At 39.3% G+C, this 25,231-nt stretch overlaps 1 protein-coding gene across 3 annotated transcripts in view; it reads left to right on the forward strand.

The window, feature by feature from the left end:
* The window catches only part of THRB (thyroid hormone receptor beta), a 357,640-nt gene that overhangs the window by 287,076 nt on the left and 45,333 nt on the right, over positions 1 to 25,231 (forward strand). For all 3 annotated transcript variants that reach the window (XM_045537904.1, XM_045537896.1, XM_045537913.1), the window contains one exon: positions 822 to 1,079. In XM_045537904.1, coding sequence (XP_045393860.1) covers positions 822 to 1,079 — 258 coding nt within the window. The remainder of the gene's footprint in view (positions 1 to 821; positions 1,080 to 25,231) is intronic.

The raw sequence follows: 25,231 nt of genomic DNA on the forward strand, positions 1-25,231 counted from the left end.
TACATTCCATTTTTTTCCATTTTCTAGAGGCCGGATCCTCAAGTCCCTATAAATTGAATTGATAAAAACAATATAATATACATAAATAATTAAGCAGCTGGTACCCCAACCAAAGAGGTTTTCAGCTCATCATTCCATCACCAGGGCTGTTAATTTGTTCCACAGCTAAAGCACTATGTGCTTCCTTTCATCTGATCTTATTGCCAATTTGGGACAACATTGAAGCTGAAGCCATTTATAAAACTTCTATTTGATATAAGATCGAGTTCTTATTTTTTTTCAGGCTATCTAGGGTAGAAGATGGTAAGAACAGAGTTGTCACTCTCGGTGTGGCCACGTGAGCCTGTCCCACTTAAGTAACAGGGTGTCCCTCAGGTCAGCCTGTGATAAAACCCAAGTCAAACAAGGCTGGATCCTGGGTGTTTTATGTCCTAAGGACCTGAAAAGTGTTCACGGCCAGCCCTGACCCTCAAGACCTCAAATGGTCATCTAAGCAGTAACATAAATTGGTGTAAACTTGCTCTTGGACCATTGCTGTGCAAGTGGGATGGGTAAAAGCACGTCCTTGCCATGGAGGAACTAACGGCTTTCTAGGCACTTAAAATAAAGGGGGATATGTTGATTACTCCAGCAGGCAATCCAACTGCCGTGGCTAAATGCCCAAGGCTGACAAATTCTGCATCTTATCACCACCGTCAAGTGGCATGTGAACACTGTCAGCCTGAAAGAATTGAGAAACAACTTGCCTTCCAAAGCTCTGCATCTCAGCAAAACCTTGACAATGCCAACAGCTCGTCATCTCATGTTTTTCCACCCTCTAGAAAATGGCCTTCCAGCCTGGGACAAACCGAAGCACTGCCCAGACCGAGAGCACGACTGGAAGCTAGTAGGAATGTCTGAAGCCTGCCTACATAGAAAGAGCCATTCAGAGAGGCGCAGCACGCTGAAAAATGAACAGTCGCCACATCTCATCCAGGCCACTTGGACTAGCTCAATATTCCATCTGGACCACGATGATGTGAACGATCAGAGTGTCTCAAGTGCCCAGACCTTCCAAACAGAAGAGAAGAAATGTAAAGGTAACCAGATTATCATTAGAGCATTATCACATGTTTCAACAAGGGAAAAAAATTTCCTGTTGTAACCATGTGCTCAGTCTACATTTCTTCCAGTGCATAGTGTCCATGTGTTTTCCCCAACTGTTCCGTTCCTAGGCTTCTTTATCTTCAAATCTTCTTTTAAACATAAATAAATGAGATCCAAAGGAAAGCAGTTCATTGCAGTTTCACATAGTGTTGGCGACGCTTGGGGAGAAGACATTTTTACTTCTCTAATGAACAGAAGGGTTGTTAGTTTTGGCTTTAATTCTGTTTTTGGAGCTGAGCAGAAACAGACATTGCTGTAGTTGTATGAACTACTTGCTTTGAAGTGCATGTGTGCGTACATTTCTTTTCCCACATTTCTCCACATTTTTGTGTGTGCATTTTCTTTTCCCAGTTGTTCTAGTAAGTAGCTAATGGGCTCTCCATACCTACCTTTAACCTAAATAGACAATTCATGCTTGAAAGGGAGGTTTTAAGTTGTTGTCTTTTACTCACTAAATCCTTGTGTCATCATCCTGAAAGGAGAGATTATGGTGTTAGGAGGTTGTCACCTCATAAGAAAAAAAAAAAAATGTTGAAGTGGCCTAAGTTCCTGATTGCATTAGATTTAACTGTTCTTTACCTCAGGTCGCCTCCACCCTGACAGATGTCTTTGTGCTGATCGCTTTATTGTCTTAGGGCTCTCCAAAATCTTTGCTTCTTAAATCAATGTGTGTCTTTCAATGTGCAAGAAGTCAACCTGTGTCTTTAAATGTCCAAGTTTATGTAACTTCCCATTCTTTTTCAATTTAACATTCAAAAAAAACAACAAAGAAAGATCTTTTTCTGTTTTTCTTTAAGGATTTTGACTCATGGTAAAATTTTAAATTGTGTGTTTGAAAATCTCACAATCATATACCATTATATAATAATGAAAGTTTGCAAAGATTCCTATATATGAGCCAGGAAGGACTCTTACAAACTGTTCTAACTTGAACATAAACACATGATTATATTTATCCTTCCTGCAAAAGAGCTGGTCTTTTAGCTTTTCTGAAAATACTTTGAAAGCTTCTGGGAACTACCAGTTTACCTGGGAAATTGGGCGTTCAGATTGTTTCAGTTGAAAATAGGGTTATCCAAAAAATAATAGTGAAATAGCGTCATGAGCTCTGATTTGAGTATAGTCAAAAGTATACATGTTCCCTTTGGAACAGTTTGTGTTTCAACTGTCCCTCATATTTATGATTTAGGAGATCTGAGAAATTGAAGAAGCTATTGAGAAAAAGGGTAAAATAAGGTTTTTTCAAAGGAGTCAGGATGTAGGGCATGTCTGTGTCCGAGTGCATGTGCCAAATTTGTTTGAAATACAATTGAGATTTAGTCCTAGCATTTGTGACCAGGTGTATCTTGAAATTTTATGGGCTGGCATTAAAACCATGTCAGGTTACAGTGAAATGCCAACAGGAAACTCTAGTATCTCATGATCTAAAAACCTTATAAACTAAATTTGATGCATTCACAATTGGTACCCATGTTCATTCATTCATTCATTCACAGAGCCCATCTATATCTCCATCATTTATGAGAACTCTTGGCCTTAGGTACCTAGAGCTCTAACACTACCCTTTTCAGTTTGCTGGGGCACCCTAAAAGTGAGAGGAAATGGTCTCTGTTTGTATCCAAGGCCATAAGGAAATAGTACAGTGGTTAAGACTGCAAATTTTTGAGACTGATAGATACATTTGAGCTACAATCCTAGCCAGCCTTTCTACTTTCTGTCCTTGAGCAAACTTACATGATTGTTAATACAATTAAATAACATGATGTACCTGAAATGGTACTTTCTGAATAGCAGCTATCATTATTACTATGATCATTATTATCATTAGCTATGCATCATTAAATCATGATTTAATCAACTTCCTTGGACCGTACTGTGTGCCTGGTGAGGAGTGAAGGGCCGCATGACAGATGGGAGTGGGTGGAGCATGAGGTTTCAGGGAGGTGAGAGTTGATCATCCCTTTTGCAGTCATTCAGCTCTCTTTCACTGAAAGTCAGCAAATTATTTAATAAGAAAATATAATTAAATTATTAAAGTTCTTCCTCAAGATTTTAATATTTACAAGGAAAACAAGTAAGATAAACTCTCCTGTCATTTCCAGAGTATCCACCAGGGTCCACCTTGACACGGATGTGAGGCAATCCCTGGGTTCAGCATGAAAATGCCACCAGGATGCCTACATCGTTATGACCCAAGAATTTCATATAATAAATTTCACTCATTTGCAATGGACACCTCTATTTTAGTGATGCACCCATGAGGCCAGGACAACAGCATGGTTAGCCTTTCGTTTACAGAGTTGGTTCTCCATCTGCTCTGCTTGTCAGCTACCTCTGTGTAGTCAATAGGAGGAGAGTTCTATTTTGATGTCCATCCACACTGGGTGTGTATTTCCTGGCTGTCTAACCCCTATGCATGCTAGATATCTCAGTCCTGGGCTACAGATCCATGGATTTGCCCATCAGTGTGCACTGAGTGCCCACTGTGTACAGGATATAGTCCTTGATGTCCAAGCATAAAGAAATGGCAGCAGGGCTAAAAGGACATCCAACTAGCCCTATTCCAAGGACCCAAGTGGAAATGATAAGAACCAAATAGCCCTAAGGATACAAAAAGTTAAATCTGTGGGAAAGGATCCAAAAGACAAATTGACTGCTTGAAGTTGTGCAGTAAGCCCATCTCCCAAACCAGTCATCTGGCCAGGCTAGACCAGTGCACCTCTAAGTGTGGTTTGTGGACTGGTTTCTGGACTGTGGACTTCTGCAGAGTGTTTATTACCACTTCTGTTGATGCAAGTACAGAAATTGAGAGTAAGCTTTAGAAACTTTCATAGCAATTTGACATTGCCAGTGACATCCAAGTTCATGATCCATGGATTCATCTTGCTGAACAGGATATAGACCAGTTGGGTGTTGTCAAACTTGCCTGGTCAGTTATATGTGCCTTAGTATATAAAAGGTTTTTTTTTAATGAAAAAAAATTTTTTAGAGGTGAAGTCTCACTATGTTGCCCAGGCTGGTCTCAAACTGCTGACATCAAGTGATCCTCCCATGTCAGCCTCCTGAGTAGCTGGGACTGCAGGTGGGAGCCACCATGCCTGCCTTGCTATATAAAAGTCTTGTGCAGTAGAACCATGTGTTGGTCCATAATGAACCAGATTTTTTTAAAATAGTCTTTTGCATCAAATAGTATGAGAATCACTGATTTATGTTTATAGTACTTTTAAATATTTTTTTCTTTAGGGCTTATTTTTGGAACATATATTTTATTTTTCATTTTGGTCTGATACTGCTTTTATTTTAATCTGCACATACCTATGCACCTATCTGCTACAATCATCCTAAGTAAATTAATTGCTAACACATTTAACTAGAATGAGAGCTCTGGAGCCCTTACACTCTGTTGCAGAGCCCACAATTCAAATCTGCTGTAGTGTTAGAGGCTATTTTAACCAGGAGTGAGTGACTCGTTCCCCTCCACTACCCACCCTTACCTACCCAGCTCCATCCTTCTATCTCCACGTTACACTTCCTTGGAGTTCTTATTGCAATTTGAACTGATTGCTCAGCCATGAGGACCACATCCTGCCCCTATCTGCTTCCTCCCTCCCCAGAGTCTGAGATAATCTATTTGGTGCTACTCAAAGTGTGGTCCCCAGCCAGAAGCACTAGCAGAACCTGGAGCTTGGTAGAAATGAGAATCTCAGGCTCCACCCAGACTATTGAATTGGAAGCTCTGGAGAGGGGCCCAGGAATCCACATTTTGACCATCCTTACCGGTGATTGTTATTATTACCTGAGCTTAACCAAGTGCTTGAGAATGCTCTTGAGCGCTTAGTACAGGAAAGAGTCTGCCACCTAGTGGGCACTCTGGGAATATGCATTCTTCCCTTCCTCCACTGCACCTGGGGAGCCGCTTGGGTCCCTTCATTCCTAGTTGGGCCTTTCTTTCAGGCCTGGCTTACCGTCATTGCCAGCTGGAGGGTCCGCTTAATCGCTCTGCCTGGTAACACGCCCCTCTGGGACTTGAGCCCTTGGGAGAATTCCACACTGTGTGATGGGGCACTGATTGTCCCCTAAATTCTTACAAGGCTTCTCCCCATTGCCCTCTCACGCCCTCCTGAACTTCTCCCCGGGAACCACAGGGGTCCCCCAGTCCCACAGAGACTGTCCTAAATGGACACACACCCGGTGGAGCTGGACCTAACCAGCCTCGCTGAACCCAGACAGTCAGGCCTCCATACTCCGGTGTTGCCCTTGATGTCAACCAGGGACCTTTCTGAAACACTGAAACCTGGTGGAAGAAACAAGGCAGGGACTAACCCACCTGGTGCAGTCAGAAAAAGGACAGCAGCGAACTAGTGAACTCACTGAAATTTCTCTGTGCTTAATATATATATAGATATAAAAAAAATGAAGCCTCAGATACCCAGGAAGGCAAAAAAAAAAAAAATAGTCAAAATACTTTGAAGAAGTTATTTTCTCTCATTATAAATGTCCTGTATGTTCATTATAGAAAAAAAATGAAATTTTTATCATTTTTTAAAATTGTAAATAATTTTGTAAAATCATTTGAAATTCCACCCTCCCCCAAGACAAGCACTGTCAATTTTTATTATATTTCAGTCTTTTTTCTGTGCATATCTATTTTTTACAAACTTGGGATCATAGTAGGCATACCATTTTTGACCACCTTTTGATGCCTAACAACATATCATGGACATTTTCCCATGTCATTAAATATTCTTCTGAATCCTGACTTTTATTGGCTATAGATTATTCTTATTTATAGATGTGCCATAATTTATTAAGCCAGCCCCCAAGATTTAGACAAGTTAACATAATTTTTAAAATAATATCTTATGTCAGCAAAGGGAAGACTACTAACTCTTCATAAAGTGAACAAAAAATGAACCAAATCAATAACTTTAAATGATGTGTAATTCTCATTTACCAAAATAGCAAAGTGTTCGAAAAGTTGGAGACATTAAATGCAAGTCACTGTATGCGTTAGAATCCTTCAAGTTAGACATACATTCACATTTTCAGCAGGTGATTGCTATCTTTGTCTTTAAGTAAAATACAAGGACATCTCCAGGTGAATAAGTATTTCAAATGGTGGAGGATTAAAAAGCTTGAGCCCTTCCACCAGCACCGCCATCTGCTCCATCCATCTCTGCTCTGCACTCTGTTCCTACTCACCATCCCTCAGGCTCTGCAGTCCCAGCTGAGAGCACCAGTGATTCACATACTTCAAGGCACTCTGGAGCCTCAGCAATCAACACGAGAACAAGGACTCTCTACCTGCTCCTGGCATATGTCAGATAGCCACGCGGTTTGATACTTCAAAGGCAGGGAAGAATACCCCATATTTATGCCAGGGCAGACAGAAATAGAAGGGCAAGAAAAGAGAAAAAAAACTAGCAGCTAGAATGAAGGGGAAGGAGGAAAAACTGGAAACAGGACAATGTCAAGGGAAGGCAAACAGAAATTCAAGGCCCTGGCTCAACCAACTTCAGTTTGCATTGAGATGGAGCATGGAGTGGGGTATGGATCACCTCGGGTTTTCCACATCCGACTTAACAATATCTTATCATATTGTAAAATGCAGACGTAACCCAGCTGTCCTTCTCATAATACTCTGTCCCACGGAAACACTTACACAAGGGCACAAAGATCTGTGTCCAAAAGTGTTCTTTGTTCCTTTGTTGCTGATAAATTGGAAGCACTCTAAATGTCCATCCACTGAGGAATGTTCAAATAAATTATGACATATCTAAGGTATCTACTAGGGGAAAAAACATTTTTAAAAAAGGTGATTTTAGAAATGCTTAATCAAAACAAGTATGCCTTAAGAATAGTATGATCCTGTTTATAGCTTTAAAAATCTATATAGTTGTGTGTGCACAAATGTGCATAAAATTCCCAGATACACATCAAACATGTTTCAGTAGACAGCTTAAAAAGAAAGGGTAGAAAAAGAAGTGTGCCAATATTAACTTTATATGCAACTGCATTCAAAAATTTTTGCAAGAATTCATTAATGAATAACTTGTGTAATTGTTTTTAAATGTTAAGATCATATGTTTTACAGACAGGCTTAAGTTGACTTCTTGCTCTTTAATTCACCAGCTCATGGAAAATTTCTTAACCTCTCTGACAATCAGTTCTCTTTGTTTGAAATGGGGGAATAATATCCACCTGTCAGATTTGTTGTAAAGATAGAAGATAATGTGTGTAAAGCACCCAATATAGCGTCTGGCACTTAGTAGAGACGGAACAATGATAACTGTTATTAGAATGTAGACAATCTCTGAGCCTTGTGGCCACCTCCTCCAGTTTTTGCTATCCTTTCTGACCTTGAAACACATTGAAGAACTATATAAAAATAAATGAAAAGAAGCAAAACAAAACATCATGTACACAGCTATAATGGAGGCATAAACAATTGAAAGGACAATCCATAGCAACAACCAAAGTATTTTTTCAAATTCTTTTAAAAATTAAAAATTTAAATAAGAAATCAGGAAAGAAATGAAGTAGCTGAACTGGAATCCAACCTCAGGCAATCTGACATCAGTGACAGAGCTCTCCTATGACTCAAAAGGGTAAAAAAAATCCAGACCCTAAGGAAGGAATCTGGAACCACAGAGGAAATCTGATCTACTATCAGGCGGAGATGCGAGGTAGCCAGACCCGGAAGCAGTAGGGTCCAGCACATATCCATTTATAGTCTGGGGTCATATTCTGGTGCTGCCACTTACCAGCCATTGAGCCTTGGGCAAGTCACTTAGCCTGACTGAGCCTCAGTTTTCCCATCTATAAAATGGGGACCTTCTCTCATAGAATTGTGGAAGGAAACAAGCTCTTAGATGATCTCATGGGTCACCGTGAGTGCTCAATAAATGGGAGTTATTATTCTTATAATGAAGCTTGGAAATACTATGAGAAGCAGATTGGATATTAGGGGTATAGATGCCCACATGAGAATAACCACTAAGTCGAGACTGATGGGATTGAAGTTTCTAAAACCAGGAATATTATGGATGCAGAGGGAACAGATGAAGAACAAAATCCCTTGACTCTTCCAACAGGTAGTTTTCAAACAAAATCAGATACAAGTGTATGGTTAACTGATTGACCTTGAACTAAAGTTGAAAAAGTATTGTTGGGCGGGGCAGCCTTACAAGACATCTCGGGTGGCCACTAAAATTCAGTCTTTCCCTTCCCCAGGACATCTCCTACAAGTGCCTGAATGCCTAGAATTCTCTTTTTGCCCTTTCTCTGTGGTCTTTCAAAAGGCAAACCTCCTGGTTGGATGTCCCATCAAGTCTCTAGTATCTCCAACTGGATGAATTGGATAAGATTCCTTTCTCCCTTGACAGGATCCAACAAAGGCAGTGGAAGGAATGGGAATGGAAGGGAGACCATGAACGGGGTGAGGACAGCAGGGGAAGAGAGACAGAGAGAGAGAGAGAGAATAAGGAGCAGGACTGCCAAGTACCCCTGTTCAGGTTGTCAGATTGTGCATTGTACAACAGCAGTCACACTCACCTCATAGCCAAGGCTCTGAAGACAAACACAGTGCTCTGAAGATGAAGGTGAAGGTCACCTACCTCATTGTTTGTCAAGGGCTGACCCTGTGCACAGATTTAAACTCCAGAGAAGTTCCAGTCAAATTAAGACAAAATTTGAGTGGCATCTTGATCATGGACTATCAAGATATCCCAAGAATCCTCAGGTTACATAGTTGGCCTACCACATCATATCTTAGGGAGGTTGCCCAACAATTAGTAGACATATAGGGAACAGACAACCATGGTTTGGTTTTTGGCTCAGACACTTACCAGCTATTTAACCTTGCATAAATCATTAATTCTCTCCAACAAAGAATGTAGACAGAAATTAATTGACCACAAAGAAACCAAGGACGTGAATCAACATTCCATTTTTACAGTAGCTTTCCAGTATGATAACCATATTTTCCCTTGTGGGGGAAATAGGGCAAAATACATTAAATCAGTACTGGCCCCCAAACCTAAGCTATGATCACCAAGAAAACACAGCACCAGCTTCAAGGTAAATTGGGAAATCAGTTCCCTACATCATCTCTTTCAGTGTTCTTACTTCCCTTTGGGACACTTTCCCCAGACCCCATTAGAAGTTTCCCAGAAAGTCTAGGCTTCTCCCTGCTTCAGTTTCTGAAAACATACTCATTCTCCATAATAAACTTAGTCCCCTAAAGGTGTTGGTGACTGGTACTGGCTTCTATCCTTACCTCTAGGGGGCAGGAAGGTTTTGGGTTTGGGGTACCCTTGGAGATACAGAGACCTCATGTCAAAGGTAACTTCTAACAGTGGCATTGCAGACAAAGATGCAAGTATATTAGGGAACCATTTCACCTGTATGTATGGTGTGCTTTGGCACAGGGCTGGTTTCTCTCTCCAGTTATTTCATTCTGTGGCTGATTCTAATGGCAAGCTATATTTACAGATTGGTCTTTCAGGTCTGGGCCAGTTCAGCCCCCTTGATTGAACTGGAATAAATATGAGCCTCTATCCACACTGCAAGGGTACCAGAAATTCAGAACCAGCTTAGCTCTGGACATGAGATGAGAGTCCATGGTCCAGAGCCATTCTCCATGCCATTGACCTGATGCAGGAGTATTATCTTTGGTGATTTCTAGCCCCATGACATCTGTCAGTGTTGGCTTATAAAAGGGACTTGACTTTATTAAACTGTACTTCCTCTTAAAATATAGAATTGTACTGTAAATATGACTGTTTAATTCAATTATCTATATTATGAAATGACTTGGCATTTGAGTTAGAATATTGTGTGCAGGCTGATAGTTTATTAGTCTAGATGGCAATATTCTATGAGTAGCAGATTTTACCCCAACTCCCATAGTTGGCCCACACATATAGCACAGCTATCAAGGCCATACTATTTTAAGTCAGGCCTCAGAACTAATGAAAATATACTTATGCAGCTCTTTATTTGCCTAGCTCAGGAAAGAACTTATAATAAGTCTAAGATATGAAAGTAAAGGTCAAAACTGTGTAAATAAAAGGAGCTACTGCCCTTTAAGGGAAAAAAATACATGTTAATTTTTGCAGCAGTTTCCATTGAATGGGTTTCCAAGGAAACAGGTATCTGCAGTGGGTTCATCCCACTTAATATTTATGTCCAGACATAGGAAATAGTGCTTTCTTGTTATCTTTTCCTGGTTACACATGATATGCTCATTCTTAAATTTCCTTTGAAGTGATAGTTCTATGCTCAAGTCTTATTTCTTCCCTAAAAAAAAAGAAAGAAAGAAAGAAAGAAACCCATTCTATGGTTTTTCTTAAGGCTTTGCAATGTCAAGAATATAAGCCTGGTGATTACCTGGCTTTTTGTGTTAAAAAGAAAATTACGTTAATCAACCTTACCCACCTTTTTTGAATCAATCAAAGGCTAATTGATTTTGCTTGCTGTTTTATTGCAAATCTGCTTACTTTTGAGTTAGTTTCTAAGAGTTGAACTGAAAAAACAAAATTGGTGGCAAAGGATCACCAAGTCTTCAAGGTTGAGTAAGTAGTATGTTGTCTTGGAAGATCTAAGGCAGACCTATAAATTCCTTTTTATATTTTATTTTAATGTCATCCAAGGTTTACCAGAAAGTTGCAATCATGCAGAGAATGCCCATAGAGCCTTCACCTAGATTCACCAATTGTTGAGATTTGGCCACATTTGCTTTATCATTCTCTGTGTGGGAATATTTGTGTTTGCTTATATAGACACATATTATTATTATTATTTTTCAGAGCCACTTGAGAATAAGTTGCAGACATCATACTCCTTTAACTCTAAATACTTCAGTGTGTCTCCTAAAATTAAGGAAATTTTCTTAGAAAAACCTGGTAAAATTATCAGGAAATTTAACACGCCAACTGCCATGTGAGTTGTATTTAACTCATGCTAGTTTTGAGCCCGGGGCCTCATGAAGCATATGTAACTCAACATGTCTCTTTACCTTGGGAGCCACGTGAACTGTTTTTCAAGTTGCATATAACTTGGGCACAGAAACAATAAAAGAATAACAAATTTTTCATTAAATTAGAAAAGATCATTTTGTTTACAAAGTTGTTATTCTATTTTTGTAATCAAACATCGTGGCCCCAAGGGAAAAATTTTTTTTCTAGTGTGGCAGTCAATGTGCTAACATTGATGCATACTATTTTCTAATCTACAGACTTTAAGTTTCAAAACTGTCCTCTCCACCACCCCTTGAAGGGAAAGTCAAGGCCTGGACCAAGGCTGGAGATCGGACTTGTTTCTGATAGGTTTTCAGGGGCTTCCTTCCTCCGGACAGGGCTGGGCCAGGCCATCACCAATTTCCTTTACACCAATTTTATTTTCTGGTCCAGGATCCAGGCTGGGATTATGCATTTCCTTTAGTTTTTGTGTCTCTTTAGTCTGCTTCTCCTCCCTCCCCAGCTTTATTAGTGTATAAGCGACAAATAAAATTGTATATATTTATTGTGTACAATGTGATGTTTTGGTACATGTATACTTTGTGAAATGATATAATCAGGCTAATCGCCGTATCTGTCACCTCCCACCCTTATCATTTTTTTGTGTGTGATGAGAACATTAAGATCTAATCTCTTAGCAGTTTTCAAGTGTACTATACATTGCTACTAACTATAGTCATCGTGCTGAGCAACAGATCTCCAGAATGTATTCCTCCTGTCTGACTGAGACTTTGTGCCCTTTGACCAACATCTCCCCACCCCACCCCCTGGCGATCGCCATTCCACTCTGCTTTTACAAGTTCAACTTTTTTAGATTCCACATACACATGAGATCACAGTGTTTTTCTGTCTGTGCCTTACCTATTTCATTTAACGTAATGTCCTCCGGGTTCATTTTAGTCTGGAACAGTTTCAGTTTTTCTTTGTCTTTTCATGGCATTGATATTCTTGAAGAAATGCAGGCTGATTATTTTGTAGAATGTCCCTTCCTTTAGGTTTGACTGGTGTTTCCTCATGATTAGAATCAGACTGTGCATTTTGGGCAGAAATACTAAAAAACTGTTGTATTACCTGATCTTTGTTCCTATAAAAATTTGAATTTAATTATGTGCTTCAGAAATAGTTTCCAATCTTCCAAATCACCTATATCCTGGTGCTAGAAGCCCTACCTCTTTATGAGCAAGCTGCTCATTATCTCACAGGGTTAGAAGAAAGTGTATTTTCTAAAAGTCCTCTTATTAAACATGCATTCATGCTCTAAGGGTGCGTGTCTCAAGAGTCAAGTTACTTGTCTCTGTCACCTCTGACATTTTTAAGGCTGGAATGACGGGACGATACTTACCTGGGGAACACCTTTCTCTGTAGTAGGGTCGAAAAGCAGAGTGTACCCAGTCTTTAGACTTCCCTGTGGATAACAGACAAACACTGCCTCTTTATTCTCTTCTCATGTTTTAACGAGACATTCTTTTCTTTCCACAATCCAGTTATGTTAAATTATAAAACACTAAGATTGGAGTATATATTAGGTTAATCTTGATATTTTCTGTATATCTTTCTAGAACATTTTGACATTTGAAATAAAATGAAAAATTTTAATTCACCATTTTTAGATTTGGATTTTAGGGGTACCAACATAAAGAAGATCCTAATTTTTTGTTTGTTTGTTTGTTTTTGGTTTTTTTAATTTTTTTTTATTTCAGCATATTATGGGGGTATGAATGGTCAGGTTACATATATTGCCTCTGCCCCACCTGAGTCAGAGCTTCAAGCATGTCCATCCCCCAGACAGTGCGCACTGCTCCCATTAGGTGTGTATATACCCATCCCCTCCTCCCCTCTCCCATATGCCTGACACCCAGTGAATGTTATTACTATATGTGCACTTAAGTGTTGATAGGTTTAAACCAATTTGATGGTGAGTACACATGGTGCTTGTTTTTCCAAACAACCCCATCAAAAAGAAGATCCTATTTTTGAAAACTCTTTTACAAATCCTCTTTTATTCTACTTACCCTTCAAGGCCCAGTTCAAATATGACTTCCTCTGTGATTCCCCATGTCCCATCAGGATGAATTATTTTTTTTTATGGTATCATGAAATTTTACTAAAGTACTTACTGTGCTCTGACTTATCTTACTATGGCTTCTGGACATGCCTGTTTGATTCACCAGAGATTGTTAATTCATCTGGATTTATATCAAAAATGTTTTTAAGTGTGTTCTATGTTCCCAATACTGTATTATGTGCTGAGAATAAAAAATTAAGCACACTCCTTCCTTCATGGGATTTTCAAACAGAAACTGTTGGCAGAGCTTTGAGTCCAGGCTTGAAATGAGCAGCAACTCTGTGGACAGCCAGACAATGATGCAAACTCTAATGGCTGGCTGGCATTTGTCTTAGGGGAGAATAATGAAGAATTTAACCTGCATCATTTTAGAAATAATTCCATTTCACTCCATGTTTACTTAATACTTGAGGTATTCACCGTGTAGGGTATTATTTTCTGTTTGCTGATATGCATCTTTAGTCAGGTTGCAAATTTCAGAGTAGGAGCCATGTCTTCCTCCTATGGTTTATCTTCATTAGATCTGGGAGAATAACTTATAGCAGTGATACATAAATGATGTGAACTTTTTAATTCTCTTATTTGGAGAATCAGTTTTAATTAGCTCAAGCTATTTGTAATACCACAGCTATTTTTGTAAGCTTTGTTGAGATATAACTTACATACCATCAAATTGTCCTATTTTAAGTGTACAGTTCGATGATTGTTAGTATATTTACAGAGTTGTACACCCATTACCATGATCTCATATTAGAATATTCCCATCACCCCAAAAGAAACTTTAAACCAATTTACACTTACTCTCAATTCCTGTACCTAGCCTCTAGCAATCACTTATCTACTTTCTGTCCATATAGATTTGCCTTTTCTGAACACTTCACAAAATGAAATGCTCTAATACATGGGCTTTTATGGTTGGCATCTTCCACTTAGCATATTGTTTTTCAGGTTCACCCCATGTTGTAGCATGGATCAGTACTTTGAACTTTTTACCTTTAATTATTCTTCATAATGTTTTCAAGTATAGTGTAGGACTGGAGCCTTTAGTGACAAAGAATAAATCTTTTGAAAACTATATCAATTGTGGCATAGCCTAGATTTTGTACTAGTTCTTCTTAAAGGTGAAAAAGCAAAGCGAACACAGATTATTCAATCATTCATTCTTTATTCCTATTATTAGGGAAATTTGTTTTAAAAATCAACCTCTGACATGTTATTCCAGGATAAAGAAAGTATACTACAACTACTAAATTCAAAACCATTCCACTCAAACAACCACTCAACTTTTCAAATCAAGTTGATAAGTGTGAATTACAATGAAATAATCATTTTAACACATTAAACTAAGGGGAAATGCATATATTTGCTATAGGTGATTGAATTAAAGAATACAATCTTTGTATTCTTGTGGCTATGTGATATTCTTGCAAAGCGTAAGTGATATTCATAAAATCATAAAATATTGAAGAGCATGTTTTTTTCTAGAGATGGAAACAAACATATTGCCCATAATAAATATATGAAGTGGCATTAAGTTAGGCACATCTTTGGAAAAACAGATAAATCATTGAAGTCATCTTAGAATTTGTCTTGAAACAGCTAATTAGTTGCTCAGAAATTTTAAAGCATTAAAATAATTTTCTACTTAGAAAAGTAGAGTAGGGAAGTGGGATGAGTGAGTTCTGGAATAGGGATTCAAGGACCTAAATTTGATACTAATTTTTCCCTTAGTAGCTATGTAAGCATGAGAAAACCACCTAATTTTCTACCCTGTAAAATGAATGGCAATACCTCCCCAACCAATCTTATTATTTAGTTATGAAGATACCATACAATAGACCTCATCATTATTATTTAGCCAGTGTTCTAATTACAGTTGAACCAAAACTGAAATATTATTGTATTTTTTCTAGACCGTGATGCTCAAGTCATGTCAGACTATACTAGAGTCATTAAGGTTTGCTTTTGAATCAAACATTCATTCATGAAAAAGAGTAGACATGCCAATGTTGGCTTAGAAAAGAATGCAATGATGATAAGAGTGGTCTAAAATATATTTCAAACATCTTACTTTTCTTTCAACTCCTAGCCTTAAGGACACTATTCTGTATTCACTTTTGTGTATGTACATTCTTATTTTGGTCTGGAGCCTGAGTTCCTTTTAAATAGTAACTCATTCTCTCAAAGCACAAGAAGACTTTATAATTTACCTTTGGCCTGAGGAAATATCAGTCGGAATAAAACCCTTGATCTTTATTCTGGGGGCTCCTATATGCAAGATGCTTGTTAGAACTCCTATCATTAATCAACACTCTTCCAGCCACTGAAAATACTATGTAAAAGAGGCCTTGAAATAGCACAAATGTATCTGGGAATTTCAGGCCCCACGACCCACTACTTGAAAACAAATGGAACAAATCTTGACTTTAGGCTGAAATCAGACTGTTAATATTATTTCTCAATTTGCAAAAGAGAATTTCATGGGCTAAACATCCAGCAAGGATCATGTAGTAATATTTTGAATGTATAAATTCCCTTTTCTGGAATAGTTAAACAAACCATGAAGAATCGCTGCATGTCAGATCACCATACCCTCACAGTATCTCAGATCCCAACACAAGCTATAATAGCATAAGGGCAGCAAAAAGGATGCACACTGTTTTGGACACAAACACGGGGTTTGCAGCCAGATAAACCTGCATTGAAATCACCACTTCTCAGCCTTATGACCTTGGGCAAGTTATGTAACCTGTCCAGGTCTTGGTTTTCTCATGTCTAAAACAGGAACAGTACTATCTACCTACAAGATTGCTGTAAGGCTTAAACACTATAACCTATACGAAAGTAGTAAGCACAGTGCTTGGGTCATCGTGTGGATCAGAAGGGGACAGTGTGTGACCAAGGCAGAGAGATGTTGTTCGACAAAACAACAAATGCCTGGCATTTGGGTTATGTGAGAAAGCAGCAAGACATAGGAATAAAAGACAGTTGGGGGCCACATTACCAAGAACCTGTAAGCCTTTAAACTTTATCTTGAAAACTAAGGGTGATTTCAAGCTAGTAGGGGGGTTATGGGAGAGGGAATAGATGATATATTTTAGATTTTCCTTTGAAGTCAGTTCCCCTGGGTGCAATGTGGAGGATGAATTGGTAAGATCAGAGGCATAGAAACCTGTTGGGTTAACCAACTTTTCTCTTAAAGAGAAGTGATGAGTTTGATTAAGATGGTAACACTCTAGAATAGTCAGCCCTTTATGACCAGCCTTTGTGACAAAGCTAGAGAGAGACAAGTAAGCTGTAATGAAAGATCCAAGTATGGAGTTTCCACTTGAACAGACCTGGACTTGAATCCTGACTCTTCAAATTACCTGCTGTGCCACTTTAGACAAACAGATATTTTTCATGTATTAAAAATATGTGGATAGCCATAGCTGTCCTCCTGAAGGGCCATTGTGAAGATTAAATAAGATGAGGGATATAAACACCCGTACAGAATCTGACACATAGATAAGTTTAGTCTTGGCACATGAGGTACCTTGGAGGCATCCAAGGAGAGAAGCTTGGTAAGTAACTAGACATGCGGGTCTGGAGGGCCCAGGAGAGATTAAGCACCATCTGCACACAGGGGCAGTAGTTGAAGATGCAAGCGTTGATGAGATCACCTGGAAGAATATGTATGGTTAGGAGAAGGTTGAGAATAGAACCAAAGGGAAAGCCAATCTTAAAAGGCAGGCAGAGGAGATTGTCCCTTAAAGAAGACTGAAAAGAACTGTTCAGACATGGGGGAGGCATATGAGAAAAGGTTGCATGATGTGGAGGTTTCTGGTATGCCATCAATAGGTATGGCTGTGGGGTTGGGTGGAAGCAGAATGCTTGCACTGTCATGGCAGTATTATGGCCAGAGACCCAAAGATGTCAGAAGTCACTGTTCCTCACGAGAGTCTTGAGTGGCAATGACAAACTTTGCTAAGTACTATTATACTGGTAATGCTTGGTCACCAAAACCCTAAGTAGAAGCCAGGAAAATTAAGCTGTGCTGGCCACACGGAGCACACCATTTTTCCACGATTAATTAGGCCTAAAAAGTTCAGATCAAGGACAAAGCCAATACACCTGCCAGCGTCAGGAGGCAACAGAAACAGAAGACAGAAAGGAGCTTTGAGAATCCAGGGCTGAAGGTAACAGCTAATAAGCCCAGAAAAGTTGACACAGACCAGTTTATGGGGCAACTTCAGGCTTCCACTAAGGCAGTGGTTCTCAAACTTTCGCCCACATCAGAATCCCGTGGAGGGCTTGCTGGCTCCACCCCCTAGTGTCTCTATTCCAATTGGTCAGGGATTGGGCTATAAAACTGCATTCCTAAGAAGTTTCCAAATATGCTAATGTTGCTGTTTAGGAACCACCCTTTAAGAATCACTGACCTGGGTATTTTGGAGTCATATTTTATAATCTTTGTGGAACCACAAAGAGCTGCTTTCTTTAACTCACTCATTCTAGCAATTGACTTATTTCAGCTAGTAAAAGTCTGCTGTATGTGGGTTTGTGGTATCTTTTGCATGAATGTGCTAGGGAAATTATCCCACCTTAGCGAAATAAAACATATAACCTTCCAACCTTAGACCCAGACAGGAGTGTCCAGGTTGAGGAGGCCACCAGGACTGCCTTGGTGAGAATCTCCTTCCCCTTGCAGATCTCTCGGTTCAGTTATTGGGCCTGCTTCCATCAGCCTGGGCCCCAAGAGTGTCTTGTTCCTACTTCAGTGTTTTCATCAGGTCCATGTTTTTGCCATTGCACCAGATCAGAATCCATTCCCTTTATGCCAGTAAACCATACTGACACTTTTTCAAGCACATTTTTGTAAAAGCATATTCTGCTCGGTAATGGATTATAAGCAAAAGTCTCCCCTTGGCACCCTTTTGTAGAGCTGTAAACAGGCTAGAGCTAGCAAAAAGCTTTTTATTAAAATACCAAAGGAAAAAAAATTAGAAAGAAGTTCAGAGTACAATGTTTTGAAAGAAAAGAACTTTGAGTTTCTATTGCTACCAAAGCAGACTTAATTCAAGAACCCAAAAACCCCAGTCTCATCCTGTGGCTACCTGGGGATTTGCACTTCCATGTGTCCAGCCTGCCTCTTCTGGCCAGTAGCTTTCCTCCTCAGTAAAGACCAACACAAGGGAACTCCCCTTCAGCAGCTCCCCAGGTTCCTCCTCTGTTCTTGGTACGTTATCTGAGATACACACCATTTTTCCAGGTGATGTACCCCTGCAGACAGCCTTGCCTCCAGCACATATATCCAACAGAGTACACTACAAGGTTTCTCAATGTATGTTTTATGGACCACCTGTAACAGGTGTTACAAGATACACGGGGTTCTCTGAATAGATGTGTTTGGGAAATGCGGTTATACAAAGTCATACAAAGTTCACCAGTTTTGTGTGTATGTGTGTGAATATCCTAGAGCGAGGATATGAAATGCCTCATTTCCCCAACTCATTTGACCAAAGAACCTCTTTTTATTGTTTTATCTTCAGATCATCTCTTGGGACTGGTGTTATTGGACCACTTTGGGAATACCGTCTAAATATTAATCCAGTCGCCATGGTGTTCACTGAATAAGAATTATATAATTACAATAGTGGGGGAGGGGAGGAGGAGTCGTGCTAATTAACACAGCTAGGACTGAGGAAGTAAAAGTTTCTAAAACAGAGTTTAGCATACTCCTAAGTGACTCAAGCCTTCATATAATTTGATGGAAATCCCAGGCCTGGGATAAGTCCCTTTACTCCCCTTTAGATTTTAACCCTAAAGTGCTAGGCTTAGTTGGGGAAATTAAGGCCTCACCTGGAATAGGAAGACTGATACAGCCAACACAGGAGTGGTTCCTGGTCCCAATAACTACCACTACTGTTTAACAAGTCACTTCATCCCTTGGGGCTCAGTTTTCTCATAAGTCAAATAAAAGACATGTGGAATGCACAGCTCAGAAATCCCATCTGTAATATCCCAGGACCCTGGGAAAACCTAGAAGAGGTCTCAGCCTCCGTAAATTTCCTATATATATTGGTGGCTTTGGGGAGGGCTACTTTAAAAACACAGTGGTCCCAAAGTACCAGGAGTTTGTCCCTCCCCATATACCTAGAGTTGGACTAATTTGGAGTCCTTTTTAAAAAGCAATGAGTCAGAAGATGCCAGACATCAAAAGACCAAGAAACCCACTCAAAAAGTTTTGTGCATCACTTAGTTTCTCCCAAAGTATATTGCCTAACATTTAGATACGCTTTCAGCACTTGGATGGTAAGATCTGACCCACACCTCTCTGTATTTATAAAGGAAACTTTCCTCAATTTGGGCAGCTCCTAGAGGGCAGGAAATGTTCTGACCCTTTTTATAACCTTTCTTGGGGCAGAGATGATTGGCTATGATGACACCTATTCATAATTCCATAACCCCAATTGAGGGAGGCTTAATAAACAAGTCTCCTGTTCTCTAGTGGCAAAGATAGAAAAAAGCAAACTGGATCGATTTTAGACTCCTGGGAACATTCTGAATCCACTTATTGCAATATGTAACATTTTGTCTTTCTTTTAAAAAAGTGCACATAGTCCTCTATGTGTTTCTGAGAGAGCAAATGTTGTCATCTATGTGAGGGATGTCAAGAGCCTTCAGGCCTATAATGAAATCAACAGGCTCCCAGAACTCAGAGAAAGTGACATTTAAGCTGAGTCCTAAGAATGAGAAGAGCTCTGTCCTGTGAGGAGCTGAAGGGAGGGACATTTCAGACAGAGAGAAGAGCATGTGCAGTGTTCTTGACTCAGGCAAACACTTGGAGTGTTCAAGGAACAACAAGGACGCTGTTTTGGCTCGTGTCAAGGAAGGAGGAGTGTTGATATGAAGTGGGGAAGGGCCACCTCTTGGTAAAGGGTTTGGATTTTATTCTAAACGCAGTAAGAAGCCACTGAAGCTTTTAGACAGGGAAGCCACATGATCTGATTGGCAGTTTGTAAAACATCACTCTTTGGTTGCTGTATCAAGAAAGAATTAAAGTGCCTCAAGGTCAGGGAGAAGGCCACTGGGGAGTCCTGGTAGGAGACAATGACGGTTCGGGCTAGGATGATGACAGTAGAGATAGAGAGCTGGTTGGGTTAAAAATATATTCTGGAGGAAGAACCAATGAACTCACTAATGGATTGCACATAGGTAGTGAGGGGAAGAGAGGAAGGTGCCAACGTTATTTGCTTGAGCCCCCAGGTGGAAGGTAGTGCTGAGATGAGAAGACAGGGAAAGCAACAGGTTTTAGAAGGAATTAAGTTGGAGGTGCCTACTGGCTGTGCAATTGGGGATGTCAGGTTGATGGTTGGATATAAGATTCTGGCTTCAGAGGAGACATCTGGGATGGAGATGTGCACTTGGATGTGATCAATATATAATTGTTATTTAAAGCTATGAGACAAGATGAGATCAGCTAGAGCAGGGGTTGGCAGATTTTTTTTCTCTGAAGTGCCAGATAGTAAATATTTTCAGAAGACTATACAGTCTTTCTTGCAACTACTCAACTCTGCCATTGTAGCAAAAAAGCAGCCATAGACAATAAACATGGCTGTATTCTAATAAAACTTTATTTACAGAATGGGTGATAGGCCATACTTGGCCCACAGGCTGAAGTTTGCTACCCCTGACCTTGAGTGAAAATGCAGACTGGAAGAGAAAGTAGCACAAGACAAGGTCTGAGGCATTTCAATAATAATAATTATTGTGTATATATAATTATGTCACTTACTATCCCAGTTGCCATTCTAAGTGCTTTACTTATATAAATTCACTTAATATTCTCAATAACCAATTAGGTGGGTACTATTGTCCTATTTTACAAAGAGGAAACTGTAATAGCTCATTCTTCTACCATCCCTAGAGCATGGCCCTGTGCTCTTGGACCAAAACTGTGGCTGGGGCTCCAGCCATCACCTTGCAGGCAGCAGGAGTACAAAACAAAGGAGAAGCAGCAAATGGCATGCAACACTTGTCTTTTAGGCTGTCTTTTAAGTTTCCTAGAAACTGCCCTACAACATTTCTTCTATTACATCTCATTGGCCAGAAGTTAGTCACATGGACACATAAAGGTAAAAGAGAAGATGGGAAATATAGTTTTTTCCAAGGGCCGTGACTCAACTAAAATTTAGAGGTTCAATTACCAAAGCAGAAAGTAAGAACGATCATTAGAGTAGACATTAGAAGTCTCTGACAAGTTGCCTTAAGGCTTATCAATTATCTTTCTTTATGTGCCTTTTTACAAGTGTAGCTAGTGGATAGCACGCTCCCTAAGACACTTCTGCTCAGCTGTCTCCTACCTCAGGTCTCCAGTGTTGAGGTCCTACACACTCTTCAAAAGCCAGCACACGGGTCCTCTTCTGTGAAGCCATCCCTGGCTCCCTAGCAGATTCTTCCTGTGTCCCCACATCAAGTTTATTATACCTCCCTGTATTTCATTCTTCCTTGTCATGTCTCCTTGAACTGTCTCCTCTGCTTGACTGGGTAACTGAAGGGCAGGTGAAGCCAGGTTGAGATGTGGAAGGTAAATTTCTAAGAGCTAAGGGAAATGTGTAGTGAAACTGCAAATGAAGACAGATGAGTATGTAGGCAGGATACCCTGGTCCATGGAGCAGGGACTGGGATCAAATACCTAGTAGAACAGCGGTTCTCAAGTTTTGCTGCCTATGCAAATAACCTAGGGAACTTGAAAATCTTGATGATGAAGTTTCACTCCCTGTTGATTAAGTCAGACTTTCTAGGAGTGACACCTAGGCATCAGTGTGTTTTCAGGTTTCTCAGGTGATTTCAATGTGCAATGGTATTTGAGAACCAACACAGTTGAAAACAGAGCAAAAAGAGAAAAAGAAATAGTTTTCCTGCTTCAGAGACTTTGAGGGTTTGTTGTTCCCCTATGAGGTTTTCCAAACATAGGTGGTTAGTCTTCTCCTTTTATGTTATTTTCTTCCAGACATAGACAAAGCTGTGTATATATATATATATATATATATATATATATATATATATATATATATATATATATATCAAATAAATTATTGTTGATTGAAACACTTCTAACAAGAATTATTAAAGCCCTCCTGAGTTTACTGAAGGCAGTTTGACACACTATGAGTCAAATAACTCTTAAGCTTCTCCTTAAATAACTAAATTAGAGCAGTCAGTCAAGGAAAGAAGAAAACAACCTTCCTGAAGCTCACCCCATTTGTGACACATAATATGTTTAGATTGCTTTATTGACTTTAAAAAGAAGCATGCACGCTTGATCACAGGTGACAGATGTGATTGCTTCTCTCAGGATGTGAGGGGCCACATTTCAAGTTCAACGTGAGTGTTCAACTCCATTTTCATAGTAATGAGAATTACATGCGTTCATTACAAGTAAAGAGTATTCCCACTTGCTATGAGAAGGAGTGCATTTCAGCATATTTTTTTCTGTTTTCTTCAAACGGTAAAAGTGTGTGAGGAGGTAGGGTCTCTTCAATATGTTTTGAAACTTTTTTCTATTTAAAGACTTATGAGGGAATTCAGGATTTTTTAAAAAATCAATAAAAATATTGTTGACTCTCAGGCTCTTCCAAATGTTTAGTAACAACTGAGAGAGAAGTAAAGGTTTTCAGCTGCCAGTCCTTCCTTTTTCGCTGCAGTATCTATATCCAGTTCTGGGGAAGAGAAAAACTCTCCAATTTTTCAAGCACATTTGGAGATTTCTAAAAATCATTTTTAAGTGTTTCTTTGGAATGAAAGTTGAGGCCCTGACTTTATTTGATATCGTTGCTGGTGAAAAGCAACAAATTGCTTGGATTTGTGCCTTCAGTGAAACAGAGAGGGAGCCAGGAAATGCACTGGGCAAAACTGCAAAATCAGACGGATTCAACAAGCAGCTCTTAACCAGAAAAAGAGGCTTTAGAACATGTGTGTCTGCCAGGAAAGAAAACTGCTTTATTGAAAGGTTAATTTTCAGATTAGTTTTGGGAAATTTGAGATAAATAAATTAGATCAGACAAAAAACATAAGGCCTGGATTCTTTTTCCTGGGGTTTTCAGAAAATAGTTATTGCTTCCAATGAAATGTTTTGACATTTTCAGTAGAGAGAAAATGTTAATTGTAATATTGTGTGTATGTGTTCTTAAAACCACTTGTGAATAACTCTATTTGTTTTAAGAGTAGTTGAAAAGTAAAAACACTATGAAAATGTTAGCCATGTTTTTTAGTCCTTATGGTAAGGTTCATGCTTTCTAGGATGTTGCAATTCATTTTCCAAGTTCAAAGATACCAGTTGGAGAACATTCCTTTACTTGTTTTATAGCTCAGTTGCAGTTTTTCAAAGAGTCTTATTACTAACCTCCACATGGGTTTGCCTGGGTCTCTTCTCTCATTTTGTCTCGTCTTTTGCTTGTTCTATAATTCCTCACTGTCTTCCTTTGAGTCAAAGGCTCCTTTACTACATTTATAAAAACGTCAGCACTTAAAGACTGCACAACAGCAGTCCACCTGACTTTGTTCATTTGATACACATGCTGTTAAACTACTTAGTGACAGGGACTGTGATTGTTTGAATAGCTGTATCTGTAGCCACCACCTCCCTGCTTTTTACTTAACAGACACCTCATAGTTTGTTGAGTGACTGTAATACCCTCCTTTCTCCGGCCATATGTCCCTGCCCCAGACTTTCATGTCGCAATTGAAGACTGGAGCTACATGTTCAAAGCAAAGGTCTCACCGTTGAATATTATAGTATTACATTGTCTATGGTTTCTTTGGAAAGAAATACTCACAAGGTCACACATTCATGGACCAGCAGGAACGCAAATGTAAATGTCACCACCTGAGGCCCAGCCCTGCAAACAGATGCCAGAAGAAAGAGAAGGAACCCCTAGGTTAAAATAAAGCAGCATCCATCCTTGCTGATGTCATGGTCTAGGACTTATGCATGTATGTGGTCATATACATACTGGCTGCCACCCAGAGGGAGAAAATACCATGAGTAATCATATCATCAAGCATTTACAGTCTAACTTGATATCGTTAACTTCTTAGTTAAAAGATATGGTGATTCTTACAGAAAATATGTTTCTCTTTTAGATCACTGTCTTTAAATACTAAGTACATGAACACTCCTTAAATCACATTAAATCTTGAATATAATCTCCAAAGCAGATTTGAATGGAAATAAAATGATAGATGTACAGGTTTCCACATATTACTGATCTATTTCTGCTGAAGGGAAACTGCTACGATATATTGTAATATAATACATTATAATACCTATAATATAGGGGTATTTCTCACATAGGGGCACTGGCACACTGTCTCTCTCTTGCCCTTATAAACAAAACATAAATGCAGAATTGAACAAAGTTAATTTAAGCTTCATGTCTCAGGTAGATTAGTGCTTATGATGTAGAAAATGATCAAGTGCAAGGAACAGAATAAAACTCATATACACACAATAGCAGCATTCTCAAAAGTGGCCTTCTTGGCATATTTTAAAAACCAAAGGGACCTGTATGTCATGGGGAGATGGTTGAATCCTGCTATTAAAAGCCAATCAGTAACATGTGAGGGCGGATTCAACCACTAACATTTGCACAACTAGATTAATGTTTCAGAGTCAGTCATCAGGCTCATTACTACTGGATTTTCTCTGGTTCATGCTAATAAACTAGATTATTGATTTTAGGATTTTCTGTGTATCCAAGGATATTCTCTAAGATGTCTTTATAATGTTTCATGCTTAAGTTGTCAACCAAAATGACATAACAATGAGTAATCATTTTCTAATCATGTTGAAAGGGGTTAAAAACAGCATATAAAATGAATCTTAGCAGCTTCAGAGTAAGAGCAACATTCTTGCTGTCACTCCCCTATCTGGGTGGAGGTCATTCCTACCTGCCTGCCATCTTCCCCAGGAATTAGCTGCATGCACAGCTTAAGACCTTTGATAGTCATAAATCTG

The sequence above is a fragment of the Lemur catta genome, chromosome 1 (genome assembly GCF_020740605.2).
Source record: "Lemur catta isolate mLemCat1 chromosome 1, mLemCat1.pri, whole genome shotgun sequence".
Lineage (NCBI taxonomy): Eukaryota > Metazoa > Chordata > Mammalia > Primates > Lemuridae > Lemur > Lemur catta.